Genomic DNA, 23,750 nt, shown 5'->3' with positions numbered 1-23,750 from the left:
TGCAGCCAAAAAAAATAATTTTTTTAAAAATTAAAAAAAAAAAAGACAATGTTCACAGCTGTACACCAAAGGAAAAAAAACCCTTCTAGAACACCCTTATGACATCACCCCAAGCAGCCACTGGACTTGACCCTTTGTTACCACATAGCAGTCCCAGCCTGGAGCCAGCCAGGGCCACACCTCCCTCCCTCAGCCTGTCTGTCGTCACCTTTGTCAGAACCCTCCTTAGCAACCAAGTAAGACCACAAAGAAAGCCAGGTTCTCTACCCAAAGCAGGTGGAAGACCGATCAACACTGGAGGCCAAGTCAAAGGCCCTCAATGATGAGTCACACACTCATGTTTCCTGAAGATATTTATTACCATCCAAACATATTTTCAACAGGGAAAGGCATGATTCCTAATTTCCCCAGGATCCACATTTTCAGAGTCTCCCAGGGAACCCATCTTTCATGGAACCCTCTGAGGACTTGATCTCTGCAAAGGGTAAGCTAATTAAGACCCCGGTTTCCTCTGCCAATTCCTGGGCTGACCTGCAAATTCCATCTTACTATTTCCCGTAGGTCTCTGGTTCCTTTTTGTTTGAGGTGACAATCACATGCATGACCTACCAATGAGCCCTACTGTCAGGCCACTGAGGGCACTGTGGTGGCTGCCCGGGATTGCTTGTGGCTTCTCAGCCAGGCCTTCAGAAGAGATGCAACTCACCACCAGTCTTTCGGTGCCTCCAGCTGGTCTCCCAGGAGACCTGGCCCCTCTTCTTTGGTCTCAAGGGCCTCAGGAGCCCAAAAGCTCCTGATGAATGTCCCAAGTGAGGAAGCAATACCAGGAAGTCTGTGGATTCCCAAAGTTGTTGGGATACACACTGGACACAGTAAGGCACCCAAGTCTCAAGTTGGCTAAATATGCTGAGGGGGTAGGTGTGCCCTGAGACTGGAAGAACTTTAGAGGGGATTCCACCCTGAGAGGGTCACTTCAAAGACTTGCCATCCTCACTAGTTCCAACAGAATTCCTTTTCAGTTTTACGCTAATCCTTTGCTGCCTCTGCACCTCCCTCACAACGACCCTCCCCTGGTTCCTCTTTGGAGTAATTACCCTAAAGATGCAGATCATGCTGGGTAAGGAATACCAGCTCTTAACAAGAGGCCCCTCTGAATATGCCACCTTATCTGGGCCCAAAAGAAATCCCATTGTTTCTATCCAGTGTGAGTTCTCTGATGACTCATAAGGCGTGAACTCCGAGAAAAGCTTTCTCCACATTCGGAACATTTATAGGGTCTCTCTCCTGTATGGGTTCTCAGATGACGAATCCGATTGGAGCTGTGAGAGAAACTGTCTCCACACTCATGACAGGTATAGGGTTTCTCTCCCGTGTGAATTCTCTGGTGTCTGATTAAGTTGGATCTATGAGAGAAGTTTTCCCCACAGAGGGTACATTTATATGGTTTCTCTCCTGTGTGTGTTCTCTGGTGTCTGGTGAGGTGCATGCCCTGCTGGAAGCTTTTCCCACAAGTTAAACACTGAAAGAGTTTCTTCTCTGCCTTGTGGGTCCCATGATTGGCAAGAAAGAGGGTGCTGTCACTCACTGCTTCCCCACACTCAGAGAAGGGGTACAGCCTCTCTTTCTCGTGAGTTCTTTCGTGAATGACAAGGTGAGAACTGCGAGAGAAACTTTTCCCACACTCGGAACACTTATAAGGTCTCTCTCCTGTGTGAATTCTCTGGTGCCTAAGGAGGTTGGAACTGTGAGCAAAGATCTCCCCACACTCAGGGCACTTGTAGGGCTTTTCACCTGTGTGCGTTCTCTGGTGCCTGTGGAGGTTGGAGTTGCAAGAGAAGCTCTTTCCACACTCGTTACATTGATAGGGCTTCTCACCTGTGTGGGTACGCCGATGCCGAGTCAGGTGGGTATTCTGACTGAAGCTTTTTCCACACTCGAGGCACTTATGGGCCTCCTCTCCCAAGTGTGCTCTGTGTAGTGACAAAAAGTGTGGATTCCCGCCAAAGATTTCAGCGCACCCCACACCCATACACAGTCTTTCTGCTGCATGTATCCTCTGGTGCCTAATCAGGTTCGAGTTGTTAGAGAAATTTTTGCCACACAAGGGACATAAATGGAGCTTCTTCGGCTGCAGTTCCTTTGGCCGCCCCAGTTCTCTGCAACTTGTGGCCCCCACTAAGGACTGCTCCATCCGAACCTCTGGGGCAGGCTCCCAATGCTCTTCTGCCCTGTCATGAGGCCTTCCCTGCTCAGGACTCCAGGGTACCTCCCCTCCGGCCTGGCCAGGCAGCAGCGCCCGAGGGTGGATGCTCTCAGGGCAAATGGACTGAGCACTTTCTTCCAGATTGTCAAATTTCTCTTCCCCTGGAAGATCGAGAGAAACCAAACCCATGTTATTTCTACACCAGAGAAAAGGAAATCCCATGTGTGCTACTGCCTGTAGGTCAGAAGTCCAGAAGGGCTGGCTCTACCTCAGTTTTCCATCTTCCCCATATAGGTAAAGCACGGTAGACAGGGATCCACATAAGGGGTGGGGCCATCACTCAGGAATCAGAGCTCAAACCAGTCTTGAATTCCCTTGTAGGGGCCCCAAACTCCCTCTCCAACTGAGCCTCTGGCTTCTGCCCTTTGGGAATGGGTGAGATGGAGCAGGACTGGGACTAGGGTGGGCAAATGAGCCCAGGAGTGAATGCCTCCTTACACTTTGCACCCTGGGTACCTCACCTGCCATCACTGGGATGGAAGTGGGCAGTGGAGACACTGGAAGAATGTACCTCCCTGGCAGTGGTGATGGGCTACCCTTACACCAAGACCCTCAAATGCCTCATTCCCAACAGCGGGAGGCTAGCTGCGCAGGCTGCTCAACTGCGTTTCTTACCGGGAGCTGGGCTCCTGCGGCTCAGGCCCTCCTTGCAAGTCTGGACACTGGGATCCCAGGGCTTTCCTTCTTGTTCCACCTGGGTGCTCAGGGCCTCCTGACTGGGAACCTGAGACTCTGTTCACAGTGAAAGAAAAGGATTTCTATGTCACCATTTTCCTCTACCAGGCAGGGCAAACAAAGATAGTCTTGTTCTCTGCCTTCAGTGAATGGATACAGAAATCTGACAGCAATTACTTGGAACATACACTAAACTCTTCCCACTGGTTACCCCTAGAGAAAGAAATTAGAGGAAGGAGACTGTGGCTTTTTCTTTTTACACTTTTGTAGTACTTGGGGGGTTTTTTGCAATGAGAATGTAAAACTTTTGTAATTAAAACAACAATCAAACAAACAAACATGGTCAGGGTGGTCAGTTCCATGAGGAATCAGTTTAATACTGTGAAAGAGCCTTGACTCTTATGGATACATATCAAATAGAACTAAGTTTGACTGGGCAACTCCAGAAGGAGAAAATGTAATATGATGGACAATCAGAAAAGGACCTGGGACTCTGAGAGGACCCTGAGATTAAAACCCAAAAGTGCTACCCTGTGCTACGCTCACTCCAACTCCAGCAAACACAGACTTTAAAAAGTTTAGTTTCAAGAACTTGTGATCCGAACTCTTCCTATTTAGCACTCACTGAAACAGCTGTGCTCAACTTAGGGCACCAAGCCACAGCACAGTGACAGAAAACCTGGAGAAGGCCCCCGTGAAGGCAACCAAACCCAGCAGTGACCCCCTTGCAAAATTAGTGCAAGTGAGATGATAGCTGTGCTTCTCTTTATGAAAACCTCATGTATGAAAACAAAGTGCAGTGTGACTCTTCTACCAGGTGTGCATCAATATAGCTATAATGGTAACATACACAATCCTGTTTTATGTTGTTTTTTAAGACTCCCCCCAACTTTTTATTATGAGAATTTTCATACATGCAGAAAAAATGAAGGAATTATGCAATACCCACACACTCTCCACCTAAATCCATCTATCAGTTTTTGGTCATATTTCACAGACCTCATTTTTAATCTCTGCATAATAGTTCAACACATAGATGCATCTTAATTTATATATAACTTACTTAGACCCTGTTTTAGATATATATCATTTCCAAATTTCCACAAAGCCTTCCCCCTTCCTGAATTCTTAAGGACTGGGACAGCCACTGAGCTGGAATGTTGATGCCAGTGCTCCTGAAATTTGTGCCTCTGGGGAAGAGCCCAGAAATACTAATGGAGCATAGAAAACATAAGTGAGGTCAGAAGAGTAAGCATTTTGAACTTGCAAGGCATCAAGAACTTAGAGCCCTATAGCATCCTGTGATCTGTGTGTGAGGGGTGGGAAGTGGGGATGAGGTGGGCACCATTGGATCTGACTTGTTCTGCCTTAGGAAGTTCATTATGGCTCAGACTCCCCGCCCTCAGCCCTGGCAGCTGGGGCCCTTAAGTGTGCCAACTGTGGCACCTGGCAAATATTTAAGTGATCTTAGTCCAAGGGACTTTAGACAAAGGCAGGTCGTCTGGCTAAACTCAGAACTTATACCCAGGAGGTGAGCACCTAAGGGACAGGACCCTGGTCAGAAATGGCTCAGCCTTCATCCCTGGAAAAGAAGTCCTTACCCAGTGAGTCCACATTCTCATAACTCTCCTGCACCGTGTCCTGGGAGAGGGCCCTCTTACTAGGATGCTGATGCCCCCACTCCTCCTGGGAGATGTACATAGCCACGTCCTCTAAGCTCTCAGGCAACTGAAACAGCACAAGATCACCTTTAGGCCCTGAAGCACCAAGAACAATTCAAGCAGAGTCATGGGTTAAAGGGGCAAAACCCAGGTGTGCTGAGGACACATTTCATGGGGAAGAAGGGGGAGGCCTACAAGTGAGGTGTGGAGGACAAATAAAGAAGGTGGGAGAGATGCATGTGGTGAGGTAGAAAGGATCCTCTCCAAGTGGTAAAAGGACCCCACCCCCACAAGAGCAACTTCGGGGAGACAATGGGAACTTCCACATCACCTGGGGCCCAGTCAGCTCCTTGTCTTCCATGTTTCCTTCGGGAGGAAAGAGAGAAAGCCAGGGAGCAGATAATGCTAAAGGTGACAGAAATTATGATGAGAACGGCATTCCTAATTCTTGGCAACCCAAGGACTGTCACAACACAGTATCCATTCCCCAACACCCAGTCTCTGCTCTGAGGATGAACACTGAACAAAAGAAGGCAACTGAGGAATAATAAAGCGATATTCCAAACAACAGAGTACCAGCAGTCTTCCCTGCTGGCCCAAGCATTAAAGCCCTCAATCATTCACTGAGCTCTAAATGTCTCCGTTCTGCATACAAAAGGGCTTACTAAGAGATTCTCCCTCCCTCCACCCACTCCAAGAGGAATCCAAACCACTTCTAGGTCTTTCACACCACATCTGGAAACCCTCAGGTCAGAAATGCCCCCTCCTTGGCAGCCATGCTGCATTCTGCTGGTGTCAGGGGCAACCCCAAAGCCCCTCCTCCCTCCCACTTGCCCAGAGAACTGTTCCTCACCCCTCTCCTTTACAGTCTGGGGATCCCTTTTGGGGCTGGGGCCTAGCAGCTCCTGCAGCCTGCGGCCAGGGCTTCTCTCAGTCTCCATTGGCTCCAGCTTGAAGCTCGGTGACTCTCGTGCTGTTTCCAGAGGCAAAGGCTCCTCCAAAAGCACTTCTGTTCCCCGCCCATGGTTTGTCACCTGGGAACCAACCCACATCACTCACCATCATAACAGGGCCCGAGAGGAAGGGAAATTAGTACAGAATTCTGAGGGCAAGCCTTCAACGGAGAACCACTGGCAATCCCTTTGGACCCACCAAGAGAGAAGAATGGTTTACACTAAAACAAAACTTTTCTCACCCCGTGTACACCTGAGAAAATGTGTGTGAGGGCTGGGGGGAGTTCACTTCCAGTGCACACCTTCCCCACACAGCTCTTCTGACACACCTCACTCCCTCTCGCTTTCCCCCACCTTTTCAAGATGCGTCTGTTCCTGACTACTGGGTAAGTTAAACTTGGGTGGCCCTGGGGCAAGTGGCCTCAGAGATTCAGTGCCAGTTTTTTAAGTCCACTATTAACTGCCACCCAGCTTTGTAGAGATTAGACTGCTGACTGTAATATAACAATAGCTAACAACTATTAAGCACTAACTGTAAACCAGTAGTGTGATCAAAACTACATCCTGCTCTAATGCTCAAAGCCACCCTAGAGAGATCTTTTACCATTCTTATTTTACCAAGTCTGAGGCCCAAAGAAATTAAGTAACTTGCCCAAAGTCCCAAAGCTAGTACGAAGCAGTGAGCATTTGAACCTAGCGAGCTAACTCCTGTGCTCACACTAATGCAGAGACACTGCCTCCATGTGGAAACAGGGCACTCTTCACTGCTCGCTCTGTCCACTTGGGGAAAATCTGGAGAATGAAAGTTCCTCGCTAAACTACAAAAAGGCTTCTTGCCCACCTAAGGTCTACTCAGGGCAACCAAGTAAATTCGTAGGGGTAACTGGGCCAACGCGATGTCCCAGTCCTCAGGGCCAAACCGCAAATAAAACAGCTCTTTCTCTCACCTGTTGCCTCAGTCTCCCAAGCTCTTTCTGCATATCCTCCACCAGAGTCACCGCTTCCTCGCCGCTCTCCGGATGCAGCTCCTGCACCCTGCTCTGGATCTCCTGGGGCAGGATGGTCAGAAACTGCTCCAGCACCAACACCTCCAGGATCTGCTCCTTGGTACGCATCTCAGGCCGCAGCCACCCATGGCAAAGCTCCTGGAGCCGACTGAGGGCTTCCCGGGGCCCAGCGGCCTCTTGGAAGCGGAACCGTCTGAAGCGCTGATGGGAGGCCTCCGGGCTGGGTCCTGGGTCTGTCGGGGGCAGCTCCTGGCTCCAGGCGCAGTCCTCCTCCAGTTTCACTATCAGGAGCCCTTCCCGGTCCTGGAAGCCCGGACCCGACGCCATCTTCAGGTCCCCACACCGCCTTGGCCCCGAAACCAGTTGCGCCCAGTTAGGAAGGCGCCCCCGGCCCCGCGCAAGGATGGCGGGCGTCCACAAGAGCCGGGGGCCCCGAAGCCCCGAATCCCGGCCGAGGAGCCCGGCTCCAGGGCTGGCGCAGCCGGCTCCGGCGCCTCGGCGTCAGTAGTTTGCGGGCGCCGCCGCACCACCCCCTGGCCCGCCCCCGCCAGGACCGCCCCAGGGCAGGACCTAAGCACCGCGCTTTCCCCCTTGCAGCGGACTCACGCAGGACTCGAAGCTCGGCTCCCACGCCGGAAGTCTCAGAGCGCGTCAGGCGTCAACAACCAACGGCGCCTGCTCCGGACCAACTTCCCGGTCACGTTCCGAGAACTCTAGCGCCCATTGGGTCAGGTCTCGCCACACACTCACCGCTGACCAACCAGAAGAAAAGATTTGCCTTCAGGGGCGGGACGAGCGAAGGGCCAATTGGGGACGAGAGGCGGGGCCATCGGGCGAGCTCCGGGATCTCAGAAACCTCTGGGAGCCAGAGTCTGTAGGTTTGTTAGTGGAAATTAAGCCCAAATCGGATGTGACCGGCGGACTACCAGGGTCAGAATCCCTCGGAAAGCTTACTGAAGTTCAGATCTCCGAGTCACGCGAGATCCTGTGCTTCTGAGTGTCGGGGTGGGGCCCGAAAATCTGAATTGTTAACAAGCTCCTCCACAGACAAGTGGAAAAATTCTTCCCCCACAGACAAATTTGAGAATCGCTGTCCGGGTCAAAACGGATTTCAAGGTGGTCCCCACCCGCTGCAGTTGGGCGGAGCTTCAGGAGAGGGTCCACCCGCCCGGGCAGCCTCCGAGGCATTTGACCCAGGGTCCACTCGGCCGCCTGCTCGGCGCCTGGAAGAGGCGGAGAAGAGTGGGCCCCAGCCGGGTCAGCGCCGCCGCAGGGCCTGCGGAGAGATGCCGTAGGCAGCGCGGCCCGCGCCTGCGCCCTTGAGGTGCTGGCGCTGCGGGGCCGGGTGCGGAGGTCGTCAGTGGGGAGAGTGGGCTTGTGGCCCGTGGCGCTCTCATGTCCGCTCAGGGTCCGGCTGCAGGCGGCTGGACGTCCCCCAGGGCCGCTGCGGACCCAGCCCGCACCACCGGCTTCCGATTTTAAACTTGCCGGGGGCGTGCCTTTTATTGTCCAGCCCTGAGGGGGCGAGATCCTTGTTCATCTCCCTCCTTGGTCCGCCATGAAATTTCATCGTGAGGGGCAAGTGGAAGGAAACCCGGAGGGTCGATTCCCTGGCCGGCGCAGTCGAGGCTTTGTGCTGGTGAGGGGAGGGCTTCCCAGCTGTGAGACACGGCCCAGGTCGGCCCACCTCCTCCATTCCCGCCAGCGACGGTCAGGCCCGTGGTCTCAAGAGATAAAAGGGTCGTGGGGTTGAATCATGACAAACAGTAATCGTTTATTGAGCGCCTGCTTACATGCAACTGGATCCTCACAGCACACAAAACTGTAGGAACGAGACGCTATTATTATCATCCCCATGTTACAGTGTCAGTTAAGTCACTTGCCCAGGATCACACTTTAGTCTGTCGCTAAAACCATGATGGTAAAGGGTGATGTGGGGACGGAGAGGGTCAACTTTCAATGACGGGGTGGAGAGAGTCCTGAGTACTGTATCTTTTTTCTTGTTCCACTTGTCTACTTCAAAAAAGAAATGCACAACGTGAGAGTTGTGAGTTAAGTTTTATTTGGGTCAAAATGAGGACTGCAGCCCAGGAGACAGCGTACCAGATAGCTCTGAGAAACTGCTCCAAAGAGGCGGGGGGAAGGTCAGTATATAAATGATTTTGGTGAAGGGGGAGTACATGCAATCAAGCACATAGTTTTTACAGAAGGTTTCTGCTAGTCTCGTGTAGGTTACTGCTAGTCACGAGGAGCAGATGTCACCATGAGGAATTTTAGTGCTTTTCTAGATATGAGGAGATACAAGAATTGGGCTCATAAAATTGGCTCCTGAAAATATCTAACTATCTGAAGACCTGTTCTGCCAGTTTTTCCCAGAGCACAGAGTGCCTCATTTCAGCTCTCCACCCTGAACTCCTTTCAAGGGGTGTTGAAAGTCAGCAGCTGCAGCAGCACGATTTAATCTTTGTAGAGGTAGATGGCTAGTGCCAATGGAAAATGCTAATTTGTAGTTGACACCCTCCAGAGAAAAGGTCCACCAGCTGTTGTGGCAAATTCAGACCCAGAGGCCTCACAGCGCACAGGCTGGTGCAGGTCCATTTCAGAAAGCCTTGTTGAGACACGTGACCTCAGAGTCCTGTAAGACCATTTTTTTTCATGTTTTAGATCTTCATATTTCAGGAGAAAATAGATTCTAACCTAATAACCACCTCTCTGGCATTTACTATGTCATCGCAGATAAGTTATTCAATCTCACTAAGCCTCAAACCGCAGTTCCTTCACCTGTTTTGAGGGGATAATACTATACCCACCTTATAACACTGGGTGAGGATTAACCGGTCTAACATATGTAGGATGCTTAGAATCATACCTGGCATTTAGTATGAACTCAATATTGGCTGTTACTAATGCACAGCAAATTCCTGAAGGCTTACCCTATCTCACAGAAAAGCCACTCGGATTATTATTGCAGGATGTGGAGCATGGGAATGTTTGCAAAACTACACATACCTTGAGATGGTAAGAATGAAGGATAAACCAATTTGCTATCTTAAGTTCCTTTTGATTTTAGGTTATTAACAGGTACTTAAAGCTAGATAGACTTTCAGAGTTATTCAGAATTACTGATAGTATTCCTCCATTTCTTTGAGGCCTATCTATATTCAGGCAGAGAAAATAACTTTTATAGATGGTATTTTATAGTCAAATACCAATTTGACTGGGAGTGGTGTTACAGGCCAGCAGAACTATAGGGGTTCATTTGGGGCAGGAGTTCTTAACCTAGGGTCTAGAAATTCTAGAGCAGCAGTTCTAAGTACAATAGAACTTACTGTGATGGCGGCTACTGAGCACTTAAAATGCAGCTAGTGTTGCTAAGACCCACCAGGTAGTGGCTACCATCAACACAGTTCTAGAGGGTCACATGGGTGGATCTGGAGATTTTTAAAACCTTTTGATATTGTACACAAAACTGCATGTGTACATGTATTTTCTAGGAAGTGGATCCATGGCTTTCATTAAGTTCTCTAAATGATGAAAAAGATTAAACCCACTACTTTAAGCCTGGGTGAAATGTAAGTTAAGGGAAGTAAGTATGCCCTCTAGTAACCACTGTTGATTTCACTTTCTTATACAGTTGACCCTTGAACAATGCAGTGGGGGTTTGGAGCGCTAACCCTCTGCACATTGGAAAATTCATCTGTAACTTTACAGTTGGCCTTCCATATCTGTCGTTCTGCATCCACGGATTCAACCACCATTGGGTTGTGTAGTACTGTAATATGTATTTATTGAAAAATTTCCATGTGTAAGTGGACTCACGCAGTTCAAACCCATGTTGTACAAGTCAACTGTATTTTCTTGTCCTTAGCTATTGGTGGCTCCCTATTATGTAGAAGAGAAAACAATTTTGAATTTCAGATTAAAAAAACCCTACTACTCCTGGTCTTAGTTCTCATGGGTACTAAATTCTGTCTCTAGAGCTACTTTCAGTCCTTACCTGAGTCTTATAGATTCCCTTGCACTCAAGGGGCGGGGTGTAGCTGTCTGTGCCTGGTTTTCAAAATGACATTTGATGAAATCTGCAGCGTTAAGAATTTCACATCTGTGCTCTTTGGCGTAGGAGCAAATAAGCAGCTTCTGTCATTCTGAAATGCTTTTCCTGACTCTCATCTTAGGATATCCTGGCCTCCAGGTTTCTGCCACCCTAAGCCTTTGCTATTTGCAACTCTCCCTAGTTTTGGTTTCTTCCCACTTTACTTGACTACAGTTTTCCTGTGATCTATGGCTTCAGGTTTGCTTTTACCTGTAACACATTACTCTTTGATCCCACAGTTAGCTTTGAAATCCAAACATAAACAAAATAGTGACTTTAAGTGGCATTTCATTTGAAACACATTTTCTTTTTTAAACAATTTTTTAAAGGAATGAACCGTTTATTTTTTTAAATTTATTATTTATTTATTTATCTTGGCTGTGCTGGGCCTTAGTTATGGCATGTGGGATCTTTAGCTGTGGCACGCTTGTAAGATCTAGTTCCCTGACCAGGTATCGAACCCTGGCCCCCTGCACTGGGAGCGTGGAGTCTTATCCACTGGACTACAAGGGAAGTCCCAAAAGACATTTTTTTTTAATTGATCTGAAATATATTGCCCTTTCTCCATGAAAATATAAGGCATTTTGATAAAATGTTCTGGAATTTAAATTATCCTTCAGATTAACGTTAAACTAACTTGCTAATGTTGTTTGGTAACGTTAATATTTAAACATTTTCCTCTATTTGGATCTTAAATCACTATTTATCAACTCACAATTTACTTCAGACCAGTAAAGTTTGTTAGATGTGAGGAAGGAGAGTAAGGGACACAGAAAAAGGGTACAAACCATAACTGCTCTCAGTGAGAAAAGGAATGGTAGGACATGGCAGGAAATTGAGCTGGAGAAAATTTTACTAGTTGTCCTTAGATTGCCAGAAACACTGTTAGACAGTTGTTTTGGTTAATTTCAAGATAATCCACTTCTAGACTTCAGCTGAAACATATAAAGACATTTTTTGCTGGTCACCAACCAACCCAGTTCAGATACCAATTTTTATTTGAAAATCTCTTAACTGAAAATAATCCAGGACATAGTTCCAAAACTCCCACTTTTACCGCTCTCTCTTTTCTTGGGACTCAATAAGAGAATGTTTCTCAGCCTTAAAAGAGTCAGAATTTTAGGAAAATTACTTACATTTTAGTCCTAACTTAGATAATTCTATTATCAGAATATTCAAAAGATAATATAAAGCTAATTTAGTTTATTGACTTTAACATAGAATTCACTGCTCTTCCATAGACTGGAAGATGATGGCCTTAATTAACCACAAAAGGAGCTTTCTCCTCATTTTAGTTTTGTCCTAATGTGGAAAAACTGCCTGACAGAAGTTCCAGGTGAAATAATCCTAACTGAAAACAGAACTAGATATAGAGAGGCTGTCTGCCCCAGAAATCAGTCTGAATTCAGAAAAACCAGTGGTGACCCAAACTAACATGCCTCCTGTCACGGCCAAGATATCCAGTACCAAAGCTGGCCTGAGCTTCCCTGTGGAGCACAGAGAAGAGTCACGGGTGAAGGAATTGCAGGATTTCAAAGAAATCCTTCCAAAGAAATGAAACAATGATTTGACTTCAAGATAGTTGAGTTTTCAAGGAAAGAAAATTTCTTAATTGGAGCAAAAAGCTTTGGGATCTACTTAAGAGTTTCTATCATCCCATTACTGGTTTAGCACAACTCTTTCCCCCACTCTCTTTCTCCGTGGAATAGTGTGACATGTTCAACTTCTGTTTCTTCTCTCAGATTTTGAGATCAGAAGAGAAAATGAAGAAGCTTCTTCAAAGCAGAAAAAAACCCTGTGAACTCTGCATCCCTTCATTGTTACTTTAGAGGGGGATGCTTCCCATGGTTCTATTTTACAAAAAAAAAAAAAACAAACTAAAAACATTTAGAAAGTCAGAGGAAAATGTTTAAATATTAACATTACCAAAAAATATTAGCAAGTTAGTTTGGTTAACGTTAATCCAAAGGAAAGTCAGTGCTAAATCCTCAGACTTAGCAAAGCTTATAGATCATCATAACCGCTATATATAGAGAGAACCCTAAGAGCTCCAACGTGGAAGAACCTCTCGACATTAGACCTACAGAGCACCAGAGGACTCATTCAGGAGAGGAGCTTCACAAATGCCCTGGCTGGGAGAGAAGCTTTCTTCATTCAGACCTTTATAGATACTGATGTCTCCACATAGGAGAGAGACCCCATGAATGCACTATACTTTATGAAAAGCAATTTGACAGTGTGTTTTAAGAATCTTAAAATATTTCTCCTCTTTTATCAATCAGTTCCACATCTGAGAAACAATCCTGAAGGGAAAAAACAAAATAAAACAGAATTGCAGCAATAAAAGTAAAGTCCATGGGCCTCCCTGGTGGCGCAGTGGATATGAATCTGCCTGCCAATGCAGGGGACACAGGTTCGATCCCTGGTCCGGGAAGATCCCACATGCCGCGGAGCAACTAAGCCTGTGCGCCACAACTACTGAGCCTGTGCTCTAGAGCCTGCGAGCCACAACTACTGAAGCCCGAGTGCCTAGATCCTGTGTTCCGCAACAAGAGAAGCCACCGCAATGAGAAGCCCGCGCACCACAACGAAGAGTAGCCCCCGCTCGCCGCAACTAGAGAAAGCCCACACGCAGCAACGAAGACCCAACGCAGCCAAAATATAAATAAATAAATAAAAGTCTTTACACAAACATCCACCCACACAGACAGAACCTCCAATGGTGCCTCACTGCCCTGATAATAAAGCACAGATTCCTCAACAAAGCTGCAAAAACCTTCATGGTGCAGGCCCTGAATTGTGGCAACAAGTACTGCAGTTGACTCCTGCCCCCTCTCCAAGTCAGAATTACATTTCTTTTGGGCTCCTTCAGTGCTTTGTTTAGAGATCATTTTTAGCACTTAACACAGTTCTTCTTAACTGGGAGGATTAACTGCAATCATACTATGACCTGTGTCCTCCCCTGCCCTTCCAATATACATACATCAACATCACACAGATGACTAGAGTTTCACAAGATTGAGAACAGCAGTAATTCATTTCTTTATCCCTTAAAGTACCCTGAGCTTTAATTAATAAAGCTTTAATTAATAAATGTTTGTAGCTTTGAATTAAGAGATGTAAAATAGCTCTTGGAAATTAAGAACATGGAACATTGCATGGATATGCCTTATAACTTTTGAGCATTTTGAAAAGATAAGGGCAAAAAACAGTGCCCACCTCATAAGTACTATAAAGGTTAATGAAATATATTTAAATGCAGGCTCTATACAAAATAAACTTTCAATAAATATCATTGTACTTTATTTCTAGTCTTTGTTGTTTAATGGTAAAAGTGGCGGCTTCCCTGGTGGCGCAGTGGTTGAGAGTCTGCCTGCCGATACTGGGGACGCGGGTTCGTGCCCCGGTCCGGGAGGATCCCACGTGCCACGGAGAGGCTGGGCCTGTGAGCCATGGGCGCTGGGCCTGTGCGTCCGGAGCCTGTGCTCCGCAACGGGAGAGGCCACAGCAGTGAGAGGCCCGCGTACAGCAAAAAAAAAAAAAAAAAAAAGAGTTAATCGTAAAAGTGTTTAAGGTTATGAGTTTTCCTCTAAGTGCAGCTTTAGGTACATCCCATGATTTCTATATAAAATATTCTCCTTATTGATGATTTCAAAATAGTTTGTCACTACAGTTTTCATATTTCCTTCCTTCCTTCCTTCCTTCCCTCCCTCCCTCCCTCCTTCCTTTCTTTCTTTCCCCATGCAGCTCATGGGATCTTAGTTCCCCAACCACTGGACTGCCAGGGAATTCCCATCATTGCAGTTTTTATTATTTCCTCTTTAAGCCAAGAGTTGGTCAACTGGTCAAGCTGGTCAAGAAAGTTCTCCTCTAAAAAAAATTTTTTTTACCGCATTGATTAGAAAATGAGATTCATTCTATTTCTTCTTTGAAAAGTTCATTTTGGTTTTCCTGTGGACTTATATTTAATAAAGTGTGTTAATTATCCCCCAAAGCCCTAGAAAACAAGTGTTCTATCTATAGGACAAAATCTAGAATAGTCTTGGACCTCTCAAGTATTTTTATATCTTTGGAAGCATCTTTGGTGCTGTGTGAAGGGGAAGTGAGATGGAGGAGTTTAAGTTGCTTCCCAATTCTGCCTTCTGTTTTTTTGTTTTGTTTTGTTTTTTGGCTTCCTCTTCCCTTGCTAAGAGGTTTTAAAAACAAACAACAAACAAAAAACTACTGTATGGATCTTTTTTTTTTTTGGATGGGCCATGTGGCTTGTGGGATCTTAGTTCCCTGACCTGGGATCAAACCCAGGCCCTCAGCAGTGAAAGCACAGAGTCCTAACCACTGGACCACTAGGGAACTCCCTGTATGGATTTTATATAGCAATTGTTAATCACTGCCTAACTATTAAAGCTGGCAGTAAAAATAGGATACTAAAGGACCTAGGAGAGGCTCATCCCTTTCTCTAGCTGAGACAGTCCTCTCCTTAAGATGCCATGTTTTTTTGTCTCTTGAAATTAGAGAAATCCTGCAGGGGCCACTTTAAGATTTTTTTTTCAATTGTGACTTTCCAGAATCTGCAGTAATTCTTTCACAGTGTATTGAGGATATTGTATAGGCTAAAATCAAGGAAGTCAAGGAATAGACTGGTGAATCCACCTCCAAGGGGCTCACAGTATGGTAGGGAGTGAGATACAGTACACTTAGCCCTGCTTACCTAGTCATTTTCACATTCCCAAAAAAACATCCTATGGGCCCTCCAGGAAACTTCATGATCTTTAATTCTTTTTTTAAAAAATATATATTTACTTATTTGGTTGTGCTGGGCCTTAGTTGCAGCATGCAGGATCTAGTTCCCTGACCAGGGATTGAACCCAGGCCCCCTGCACTGGGAGCACAGAGCCTTAGCTACTGGACCATCAGGGAAGTCCCGCATGATCTTTAATTCTGAAATGAGTACCCACTGTGAAATCCTCTGACATTTCTAGCCTAGTGATCTGGGTAGAATAATCTCAGAAACACCCAAAGCTCAGACTTAAGCCTCCAGGCTTGGCTCCCAGCTTCCTCTCAAGTCTCCTGTAAAGATGTAGAACGGGGTGGGAAGGGAAGCTCAGCTATTGGCCTCTCCTTAGCACTTATAATCACTTTATTCAGCCCCTAAATCTGGGCATTTGAACAACTGGAACGAGGGAAATTCTCCCCAGAATGATATAGGTTAGCCTCTGTCCTGTCTTTTCCAGTTGTCAAGACCTCCCGGAGGTCTAGCAAAGCCTATTCCCACATTTTTAAGGCTCCTAAAAAATTAAAATATTATTAAAATTGTGATATATTTTACATATTTGCATTTAGCATCTTTAACACTCAACACAAGAATACAACTCGGGTGTTCTACTAGAGATAACTTCAAAAATCTAAAACTTGAGGCCCTGGGACTTCCCTGGAGGTCCAGTGGTTAAAGCTCCACGTTTCCAGTGCAAAGGGTGGAGGTTTGATCCCTGGTAGGGGAACTAAAATCCCACATGCTGCGAGGCCAAGAAAAAATAAATTAAAACTTGAGGCCTTTCATAAAGGTGAGACCATACCAAGTGGCCCCAGTAGAGGCCTATCCATCCCTATTTTGCATTTTATATTAACTGGGGCTCCTCCTAAGGGGGAGGGAGAGTGAAGGGCAGCAGCAAAGAACTAGCGACCCTCACGTTGGTCTGGTGTGGGGCATACTTCCATTGCCTTAACTCCCCAGAAATACAGTTCACCCTGGACAAGGTGGCACTCCTCCTCTAAGATGTTCCTCTCAGGGTCCTCCAAATGCTAGAGAGCCCCCAACAATGACCAAGGCAAGGTGGTAAAAGGCCTTGCAGCTTCCATCTTGTTGGCTAGGAGAACTCGCTCTAGAAGGCCATGAAAGACATCTGACTACCCTGCCAGCAATACAAGTAGATGGTCCAGAGATGCGTTGTTTCTTATAAAATAGAAATAACAAAGTCAAGCAAATAGACATCATAACATTAATTATGAGTGTGGTTACATAGGTATTTATGTTCTGTGTATTTGAACTAGTTCATTAAAAATATATCCACCTCCAAGGAAAGAGGCATAATGGCATGACTAGCAAGGTTATCCCAGGCAATCTCGCTGTTGGTTTGAAGCAGGGCTTGCACTCCAGCCTCAAGAAAAACTCTCTGCCAGAAAGGAGAGGAAGAAAGTTGTAGGTTCTGCTAAGGCGAAGGCGCAGGAGAACACAAGGGGCAGGGAGGGACCTGGGGCCTTGGCCCTGACAGGTCTTCCTGTCGGTTCTGTATGCTCTGAGATGCTGGGAGTATGCCTTGAACCTTTGTATTTTTTTTTTCAAGAACTTGCTGGCAGAAAAATGAGCCACTAACCTGAGTCTTTCTCCCAAAGGCTCCACTCTGTGTTCTTCTCCCAGAAACTCAGGGTTTGCCAAAATCCCTGGCAGTGTATCAGGCAACTCCAATGCGGTAGAGCTTCCCCTGGGAAGTAAACAGGCAGCTTGTAGGATTTATGTTATTCCCCAAAGTGCTGTTTTCTGTCCTTAGAGCCATTTTGTTCAACAAGGCCCATGAGCAAAGGACTTACAGGGTAAAAATCAGACGAGCACAGGCAGAACCTGCTCACAAGTTGTTTCATCCTTGCAGCTGGCTGTAGCAAGGGGGTGAAAGATGCCACCTCCTTAATTGTAAAGTCAAAGCGGGGCTCCATGGGGAACAGGAGTCATCCCTGGAAAGGGAGGACCCAGCCTTTTACCACCAGTCAAGGCTTCTCAAGGCTTCCTGCAATTCCATGACCAGGTCCACACAGCCGCTCCACTGCTTTGCCAACAATGATCACTGGCTGACGTGCTAAGGCGCTGCTTCTGGAAACTACTGGTACTGGAATAGTTATAACCTAGACCAGTGCTTCCCAGTCATGTGCACATTGGAATCACCTGAGGAGCTTTAAAAAAACTCTCTGATGCCTGGTGTGTCTTAAGTCTATTAGAGCTTCCAATCCTTGGTAGCTTAGAAACAACAGAAATTTCCCACCATTCTGGAAGCTGGCAGTCCAAGATCAGGATGCCAGTATGGTCAAGGGAGTGTCCTCTTCCAGGTTGCAGACTGCCAACCTCTGTGTCCTCAAATGGTGACAGGGGTAGGGAGCTCTGTGGGGTCTCTTTTATAAGAGGATTAATCTCATTAATGAGGGCTCCACCCCCATGACCTCAGCAACTCCCAAAGGCCCCACCTCTTTTTTCTTTTTTTGGCGGTACGGGCCTCTCACTGTTGTGGCCTCTCCCGTTGCGGAGCACAGGCTCCGGACGCGCAGGCTCAGCGGCCATGGCTCACGGGCCCAGCCGCTCCGCGGCATGTGGGATCTTCCCGGACCGGGGCATGAACCCGCGTCCCCAGCATCGGCAGGCGGACTCTCAACCACTGCGCCACCAGGGAAGTCCCGGTCCCACCTCTTAATACCATCACATCAAGCATTAGGATTTCAGCATATGAATTTTGAAGAGACATAAACATTCAGACTATAGCACCTGGTTACCACCCCCTAGAGATTCTGATGTATTTGGCATCTGGACATCAGGATTCTTTACAGCTCCCCAGATGATTTAATGTGCAGCCAAAATTGAGAACCACTGATCTCAACATTAATTTGAAGAATTAATAGGAAACTTGGAAGGAAGCAATAGGACTGGCAGAGGATTTCCCAAGAGGCTCTACATTTGTAATGACCGATGAAAGACATGTGAGAGGTGGGTGTGCTCTGTTTCAATGAAGGTTACTATAAATCATGGGTCAGGTTGAATTTCCTGTTAAGAGTCTAAGTGTAGTAAGTTAAAAAATGGCTTCAACTTCATGATTACTTCTCCTATTGACAGGGGGTGTCAAATCCTCTTCCCCCGAATCTAGGCTGGCTGTAGTGACTTGCTTAGGCTATAGAATGAACTGGAAGTAACTTTCTGGGACTTCATAAGAAGTCTTGAAGCTGCCATCTGGGGCCTCTGGGAATGCTAGCTCTGGGAACACCAGCCACCATCTAGAAAGTCTGGTTACCTTAAGACTGTCATGCTTCGAGGAAGCCCAAGCTATGGAGGCATGGAGAGAGATGCCTAGTCATCTCCAGCTGTTCCAGCCATCCTAGCCCAAGCACCAGACACAGGAGTGAAGAAGCCATTTTCAACATTCCAGTCCCAGCAGACACAACAGGGAGAAGAACCCAAGAATCACCTGCAGACAGCCAGTACTGATGCCTCAGACACACAACCCCAGTCGATTACAGCCATTCCAGTGATCCCCAGACATCTGAGTCACCCTAGCTGAAGCTCCGGTCATGGGGCAGACATAAGTTGTCCCTGCTGTGCCCTGATCAAAATCCCAACCACAAAATCATGAGCTATAATAATAAAAAGATTGTTGTTACACTAAGTTTTGGTGTTATGCAGCAAAAGATAACCAGAACAACAGTAATACATGAATGGTCATGGTACAAGAATCAAAGAATAGAGATAGATACAAAGAAAATGAGGAAATTTTTCCATCACCCCCTCGCTTCACTTCTGCTCCCTTTTTTATAGGTAACGGTTGTACATCCTACCGGTCTCCTTCTGATGTGTTTACATATGTATATGTATTCATTAGATGTATTTATAATGCTACATATATAATATTTTCCCAGACTTTTTTAACTTCACAGTGTGCCTCTGAAATCTCTGAATCTAGATGAATAGGCCTTTCTTACTCTTAACAGCTGCACAGTATGGCACAGTATGGGTGTAACATAATTACTATTTCTTCTGTTGATGGACATTCAGGTTGTTTCCAATTCTTGCTTTAATGAACAATTTTGCAATGAACATCTTATAATGCAACTTTTGTGTACATTCAATAATTTCTTTAGAATAGAATCCTCGAAATGGAATAACTGAAGCAAAGGGTATGTGCATTTTTCAAGTTTTTTTTGGGGGGGGTGGTAAAATATACATAACATAAATTTTACCATTTTAACTATTGTTAAGGGTACAATTCAGTGGCATTACATGCATTCACATTGTTGTATAACCATAACCACCATCCATCTCCAGAACTTTTTCATCATCCCAAACTGAAACTCTACCTATTAATAACCCCCCATTACCCTCTGCTCCCAGCCCCTGGTAATCACTACTCTATTTTCTGTCTCTATGAGTTTGACTATTCTAAGTACCTCACATAGGTGAAATCATGAAATATGTGTCTCTTTGTTTTTGGCTTATTTCACTTAGCACAATGTTTTCAAGATTTATCCATGCTGTAGCATGTAACACAATTTCCTTCTTTGTCAAGGCTGAATTAAGTAAGTAGGTACATGACTTGTCTAGTGTCACACAGCTGCTTAACTGTAGGGACATTATTCTCACTCAGGCAGTCTGACACCAGAGCCTGTGCTATGAAGGCATATAAAGCACTCACATGATACTTGGTATATATAAAGTGCTCAATATATGTTATCATTCATTGCAGTTCCAAAGGCATGACTTTTGGTATTTTGATACCCCCACCCACCTCCACCATCACATCAGCCTTGGAAGATATTTTTCTGTGGTCTTTGATGTCCAATTTTAGCTTTGACTCACAGTCATTTTCTCCTACTTCTTGCAGCATTAAGAATTGTTTCCAGCTGCTGGCTTTGGTGGAGGCTTGTACTGTGGGTAGGGATGGGAGTGGGGTGGTGTCTACTGTGCTTCCAGCTGCAGCCCCAGAGACCATGTGCGAGGGCACCCTCTATAGGACAGCAGGTGAAATGCCACCTGAGTTTTGATACTAATCTGTGCGTGAAGGAACTTGTCCAGATACTAAGGCTTTGCTGAGCAAATATCCTTTCAGTCATTTTAGCTTATTTCAACCATATTTTTAAAATGTAAGCTTCTGCTCTATATCTTCAGGGGAGTTAAGGCATGAGCCCTTATGCTCTTGTTAAAGACTCTTGTGTCTGCATTAATTTGATGCCTGCAGTGTTGTATGTATGTCTGTTTACTTTGGAATTAGGTCTGTTCTGTGTTTCCTTCAGTATTGGCAAACCTCACATATTACTTGAAGACTTCACATATTTGTTTCTGTATGGACACAGACTGCTGTTTTTTTTGTTTTTTGGGTTTTTTTTTTGCGGTACGCAGGCCTCTCACTGTTGTGGCCTCTCCCGTTGCGGAGCACAGGCTCCGGACATGCAGGCTCAGTGGCCATGGCCCACTGGCCCAGCCGCTCCGCAGCATGTGGGATCTTTCCTGCACCGGGGCACGAATCCATGTCCCCTGCATCGGCAGGCAGACTCTCAACCACTGTGCCACCAGGGAAGCCCCAACACAGACTGCTTTTTAAAAACCATTCCTAATCCTCTTCATTCCAGTGAAAAATATTCCTGTTAATGAGATTTTTGGAAAGTTTTTATTATAAAAATAATGAGCAAAGCATGAAAGTCTTCCTCTAAGACTGAGCTTGGTATAGTTTCTGTTTTCCCTTATTATTTTACACTGAAAATAAATTCACAGACTATGTTTCATGTGTCATAAAATGTTTACTCATTGAAAACCACACAAATGTATAGAGGACATAGAGTAAAAAGCACAACCCCCACCCCCAATTCTACTCTATAGAGGTTGCCACATTATTCCTTGAGTCTATCTTCAGATATTTAAATTAAAAAAATATTTTTCCCATTATTTACAAACATGGGATTATACTATCACAGTGTACGGTAAACATGCTCTTCTCATTTAATAATATATATTGACCATCTTTGCACATTAACACATGGAAATCCACTGCACTGTTTTCAAGGGATGCAGCGCAGCACACAGGATGGATTCACCAAAACTTACTAAGCCAGTCCCCAGGTGATAGCCATTTAAATTATTTACAGTTTCTGGTAATTCCCTGTCAGTCCAGTGGTTACGGCATGTCGCTTTCACTGCCCAGCCCAGGTTCAATCCCTGGTGGGGGAACTAAGATCCCGCAAGCCAGGCAGCCAAAACAGAAAAAAAATTGTTTACAGTTTCAAACTAATTGGCAAGTGTGGTAGGCAGGGGAATGTTCCAGAAGAATGACAAAGATCTGAATGAGAAGGTGCCCTTCACACCACCATGCTGGTGAATTCAGTCTGGTTATGTTTACCTGAGACTAGAAAGTAGTCTTGATGGGAAGGACTTAAACAAACAGAATGTTGGAACTAGAATTACAGCTAGACCATCTATTTGGGTATTCCTTCTTTTTCTTTTTCTCCTGCAGTAGATTTAGATCAAAGGAAATCTTTCTTGAGGGTGAAATACGTAAAACAGTTAAAAAGCAGGGGCTGGACTTCCCTGGTGGCACAGTGGTTAAGAACCTGCCTGCCAATGCCAGGGCACACGTGTTCCACCCCTGGTCTGGGAAGATCCCACATGCCACGGAGCAACTAAGCCCGTGTGCAACAACTACTGAGCCTGCATGCCACAACTACTGCAGCCCGTGCGCCTAGAGCCCATGCTCCGCAACGAAGAGAAGCCACTGCAATGAGAAGTGCGTGCACCGCAACGAAGAGTAGACCCCGCTCCATGCAACTAGAGAAAGCCCGTGTGCAGCAACGAAGACTGAAGGCAGACAAAAATAAATAAATACATAAATTTAAAAATAAAATAAAAAGCAGGGGCTGCTCTAGCTGACGTGGGCGGGAGGTTGGGGGGAGGAGTGTCTGTCGAAAGACCCCTGCTAGATTTCTCCAGGTGGACTTCAGAAAGTCCAAGAACCCCCTGAAATGATATACGAAACTGTAGAACTGTAGATGCATGTGCTTTTTTCTGGACACACACACAAGAAAAACAAACAAAAGGGAATTCCCTGGCGGTCCAGTGGTTGGCAACTCTGGGCTTTCACTGCCGGGCTGGGCTCAGTCCCTAGTAGGGGAACTAAGATACCGCAAGACGCGTGGCGCTGCCAAAAAACAAACAAAACCCCCCAAAACAAAAAACACTACCCTTATGGTCCATAAACATATCACTAGATTTTTCAAAAAGAATCATGATACAGAGTAGTTTAAGAACCTGCACTCTAGGGTTCCTAGGGGTAGCGTTTGAAAACCGAGAAGACGGCAGTGCTGGTGTTGGGTTCAATGATCCATTTCACAGCTCTTACCAGGACTGGAAATTACCGTTTACCCACCTCTCTCCTCCCTAGGAGATAAGCGCCTTGTGGCAGGGATACTGCCTGCCGTGACCACCCTCGCCGCTGCTGACACAGTAAGAGGTCCACAGTAGGCCCTCGGTAAATATTCGCCGTAAAACATGAATGATCTATAGGCTTGTCGCGGGCGGAAGACTGGGGATCTACGGCCCCAGTGCAGCCCCGTGGCGCCGAATACCGCGAGTTGGGGTCTTCACGTGCCGCGCTGACTCCACTTCCCAGCGCTGTGTCCGGGATACCAGCAGCTTCGGCCGCTCCTTCTCAGCGCCTGGAGTGCGGCCGCTCGGGCGGGAAGCAGCTATAGGCCATTGCGGTTGCCAATCTTATCAACGGCGGCTCAGCCCAGCGTCCCCTAGTAGACGTAGTTGCCGGAGGGCCCGCCCACCCGCCCTCCGATTGGCTCTTCATACTCCCGGAGCCTCCTGGGAGACGTAGTTCAGAGAGTCATCGCACAAACGCCGACGCCGCGGGTACACACCCCGGGGTGAGTCGCGCATCTCGGACTTTTCCCTCCCTCCGGCAGGCCCCACGGGGTCCCGGCAGGGATGGTGTGCCGGGCGGGTCTCCACCCCAGCGCCTGCCCGCCTGTCACTGTCCTGCGCAGACACTTCCCCTTTATCCTGGGGCCGTTCTTCCCGCAGACAAACCTCTCCTGCCCCAAGCGCGGGGTTTGGGCGGAAGGGGTCCTGGAGGTGATGGCAGTGAGGGGCAGGGATCTCCTGTCCACCTCTGTAGACACCGCCCACGACGTGCCAAGCGCTGGACACCAAAGAATGAAGCTGGCACTTCTCCCACGGTGCCAGGCGCGCTTGCAATCATCTCATTGAATTCCAGAAACGACCCGTTTGACAGACAGGAAAACAAATTCAGAGAGGTCGAGTAATTTGCCCAGGTCACACAGGTCCTAGATCTTGGA

The 23,750-nt window shown here is 46.6% G+C and overlaps 1 protein-coding gene across 4 annotated transcripts; it reads right to left on the bottom strand.

Moving 5' to 3' along the window:
• Positions 1 to 340: 340 nt before the first annotated feature.
• ZNF263 (zinc finger protein 263) lies at positions 341 to 23,195 on the bottom strand. Of its 4 annotated transcripts, XM_004270249.4 has the most exons (8): positions 22,814 to 23,195; positions 17,024 to 17,131; positions 6,500 to 7,311; positions 5,453 to 5,633; positions 4,931 to 5,004; positions 4,540 to 4,666; positions 2,879 to 2,995; positions 341 to 2,364 (listed from the first exon to the last, which is right to left on the bottom strand). In XM_004270249.4, the coding sequence occupies exons 3-8, from the start codon at positions 6,884 to 6,886 to the stop codon at positions 1,196 to 1,198; spliced, it is 2,055 nt and encodes a 684-aa protein (XP_004270297.1). In that variant the 5' UTR covers positions 6,887 to 7,311; positions 17,024 to 17,131; positions 22,814 to 23,195; the 3' UTR covers positions 341 to 1,195. The 4 variants fall into 4 exon arrangements, with proteins under 4 accessions (XP_004270297.1, XP_033284860.1, XP_049554960.1 ...); XM_033428969.2 differs by lacking the exons at positions 17,024 to 17,131; positions 22,814 to 23,195 and having other exon boundaries at positions 4,931 to 4,965; positions 6,500 to 7,159; XM_049699003.1 differs by lacking the exons at positions 4,540 to 4,666; positions 4,931 to 5,004; positions 17,024 to 17,131; positions 22,814 to 23,195 and having other exon boundaries at positions 6,500 to 7,159.
• Positions 23,196 to 23,750: the final 555 nt, after the last annotated feature.

The sequence above is a fragment of the Orcinus orca genome, chromosome 16 (genome assembly GCF_937001465.1).
Source record: "Orcinus orca chromosome 16, mOrcOrc1.1, whole genome shotgun sequence".
In the NCBI taxonomy this organism is placed as follows: Eukaryota; Metazoa; Chordata; class Mammalia; order Artiodactyla; family Delphinidae; genus Orcinus; species Orcinus orca.
This window is presented reverse-complemented; position numbering and strand designations above follow the sequence as displayed.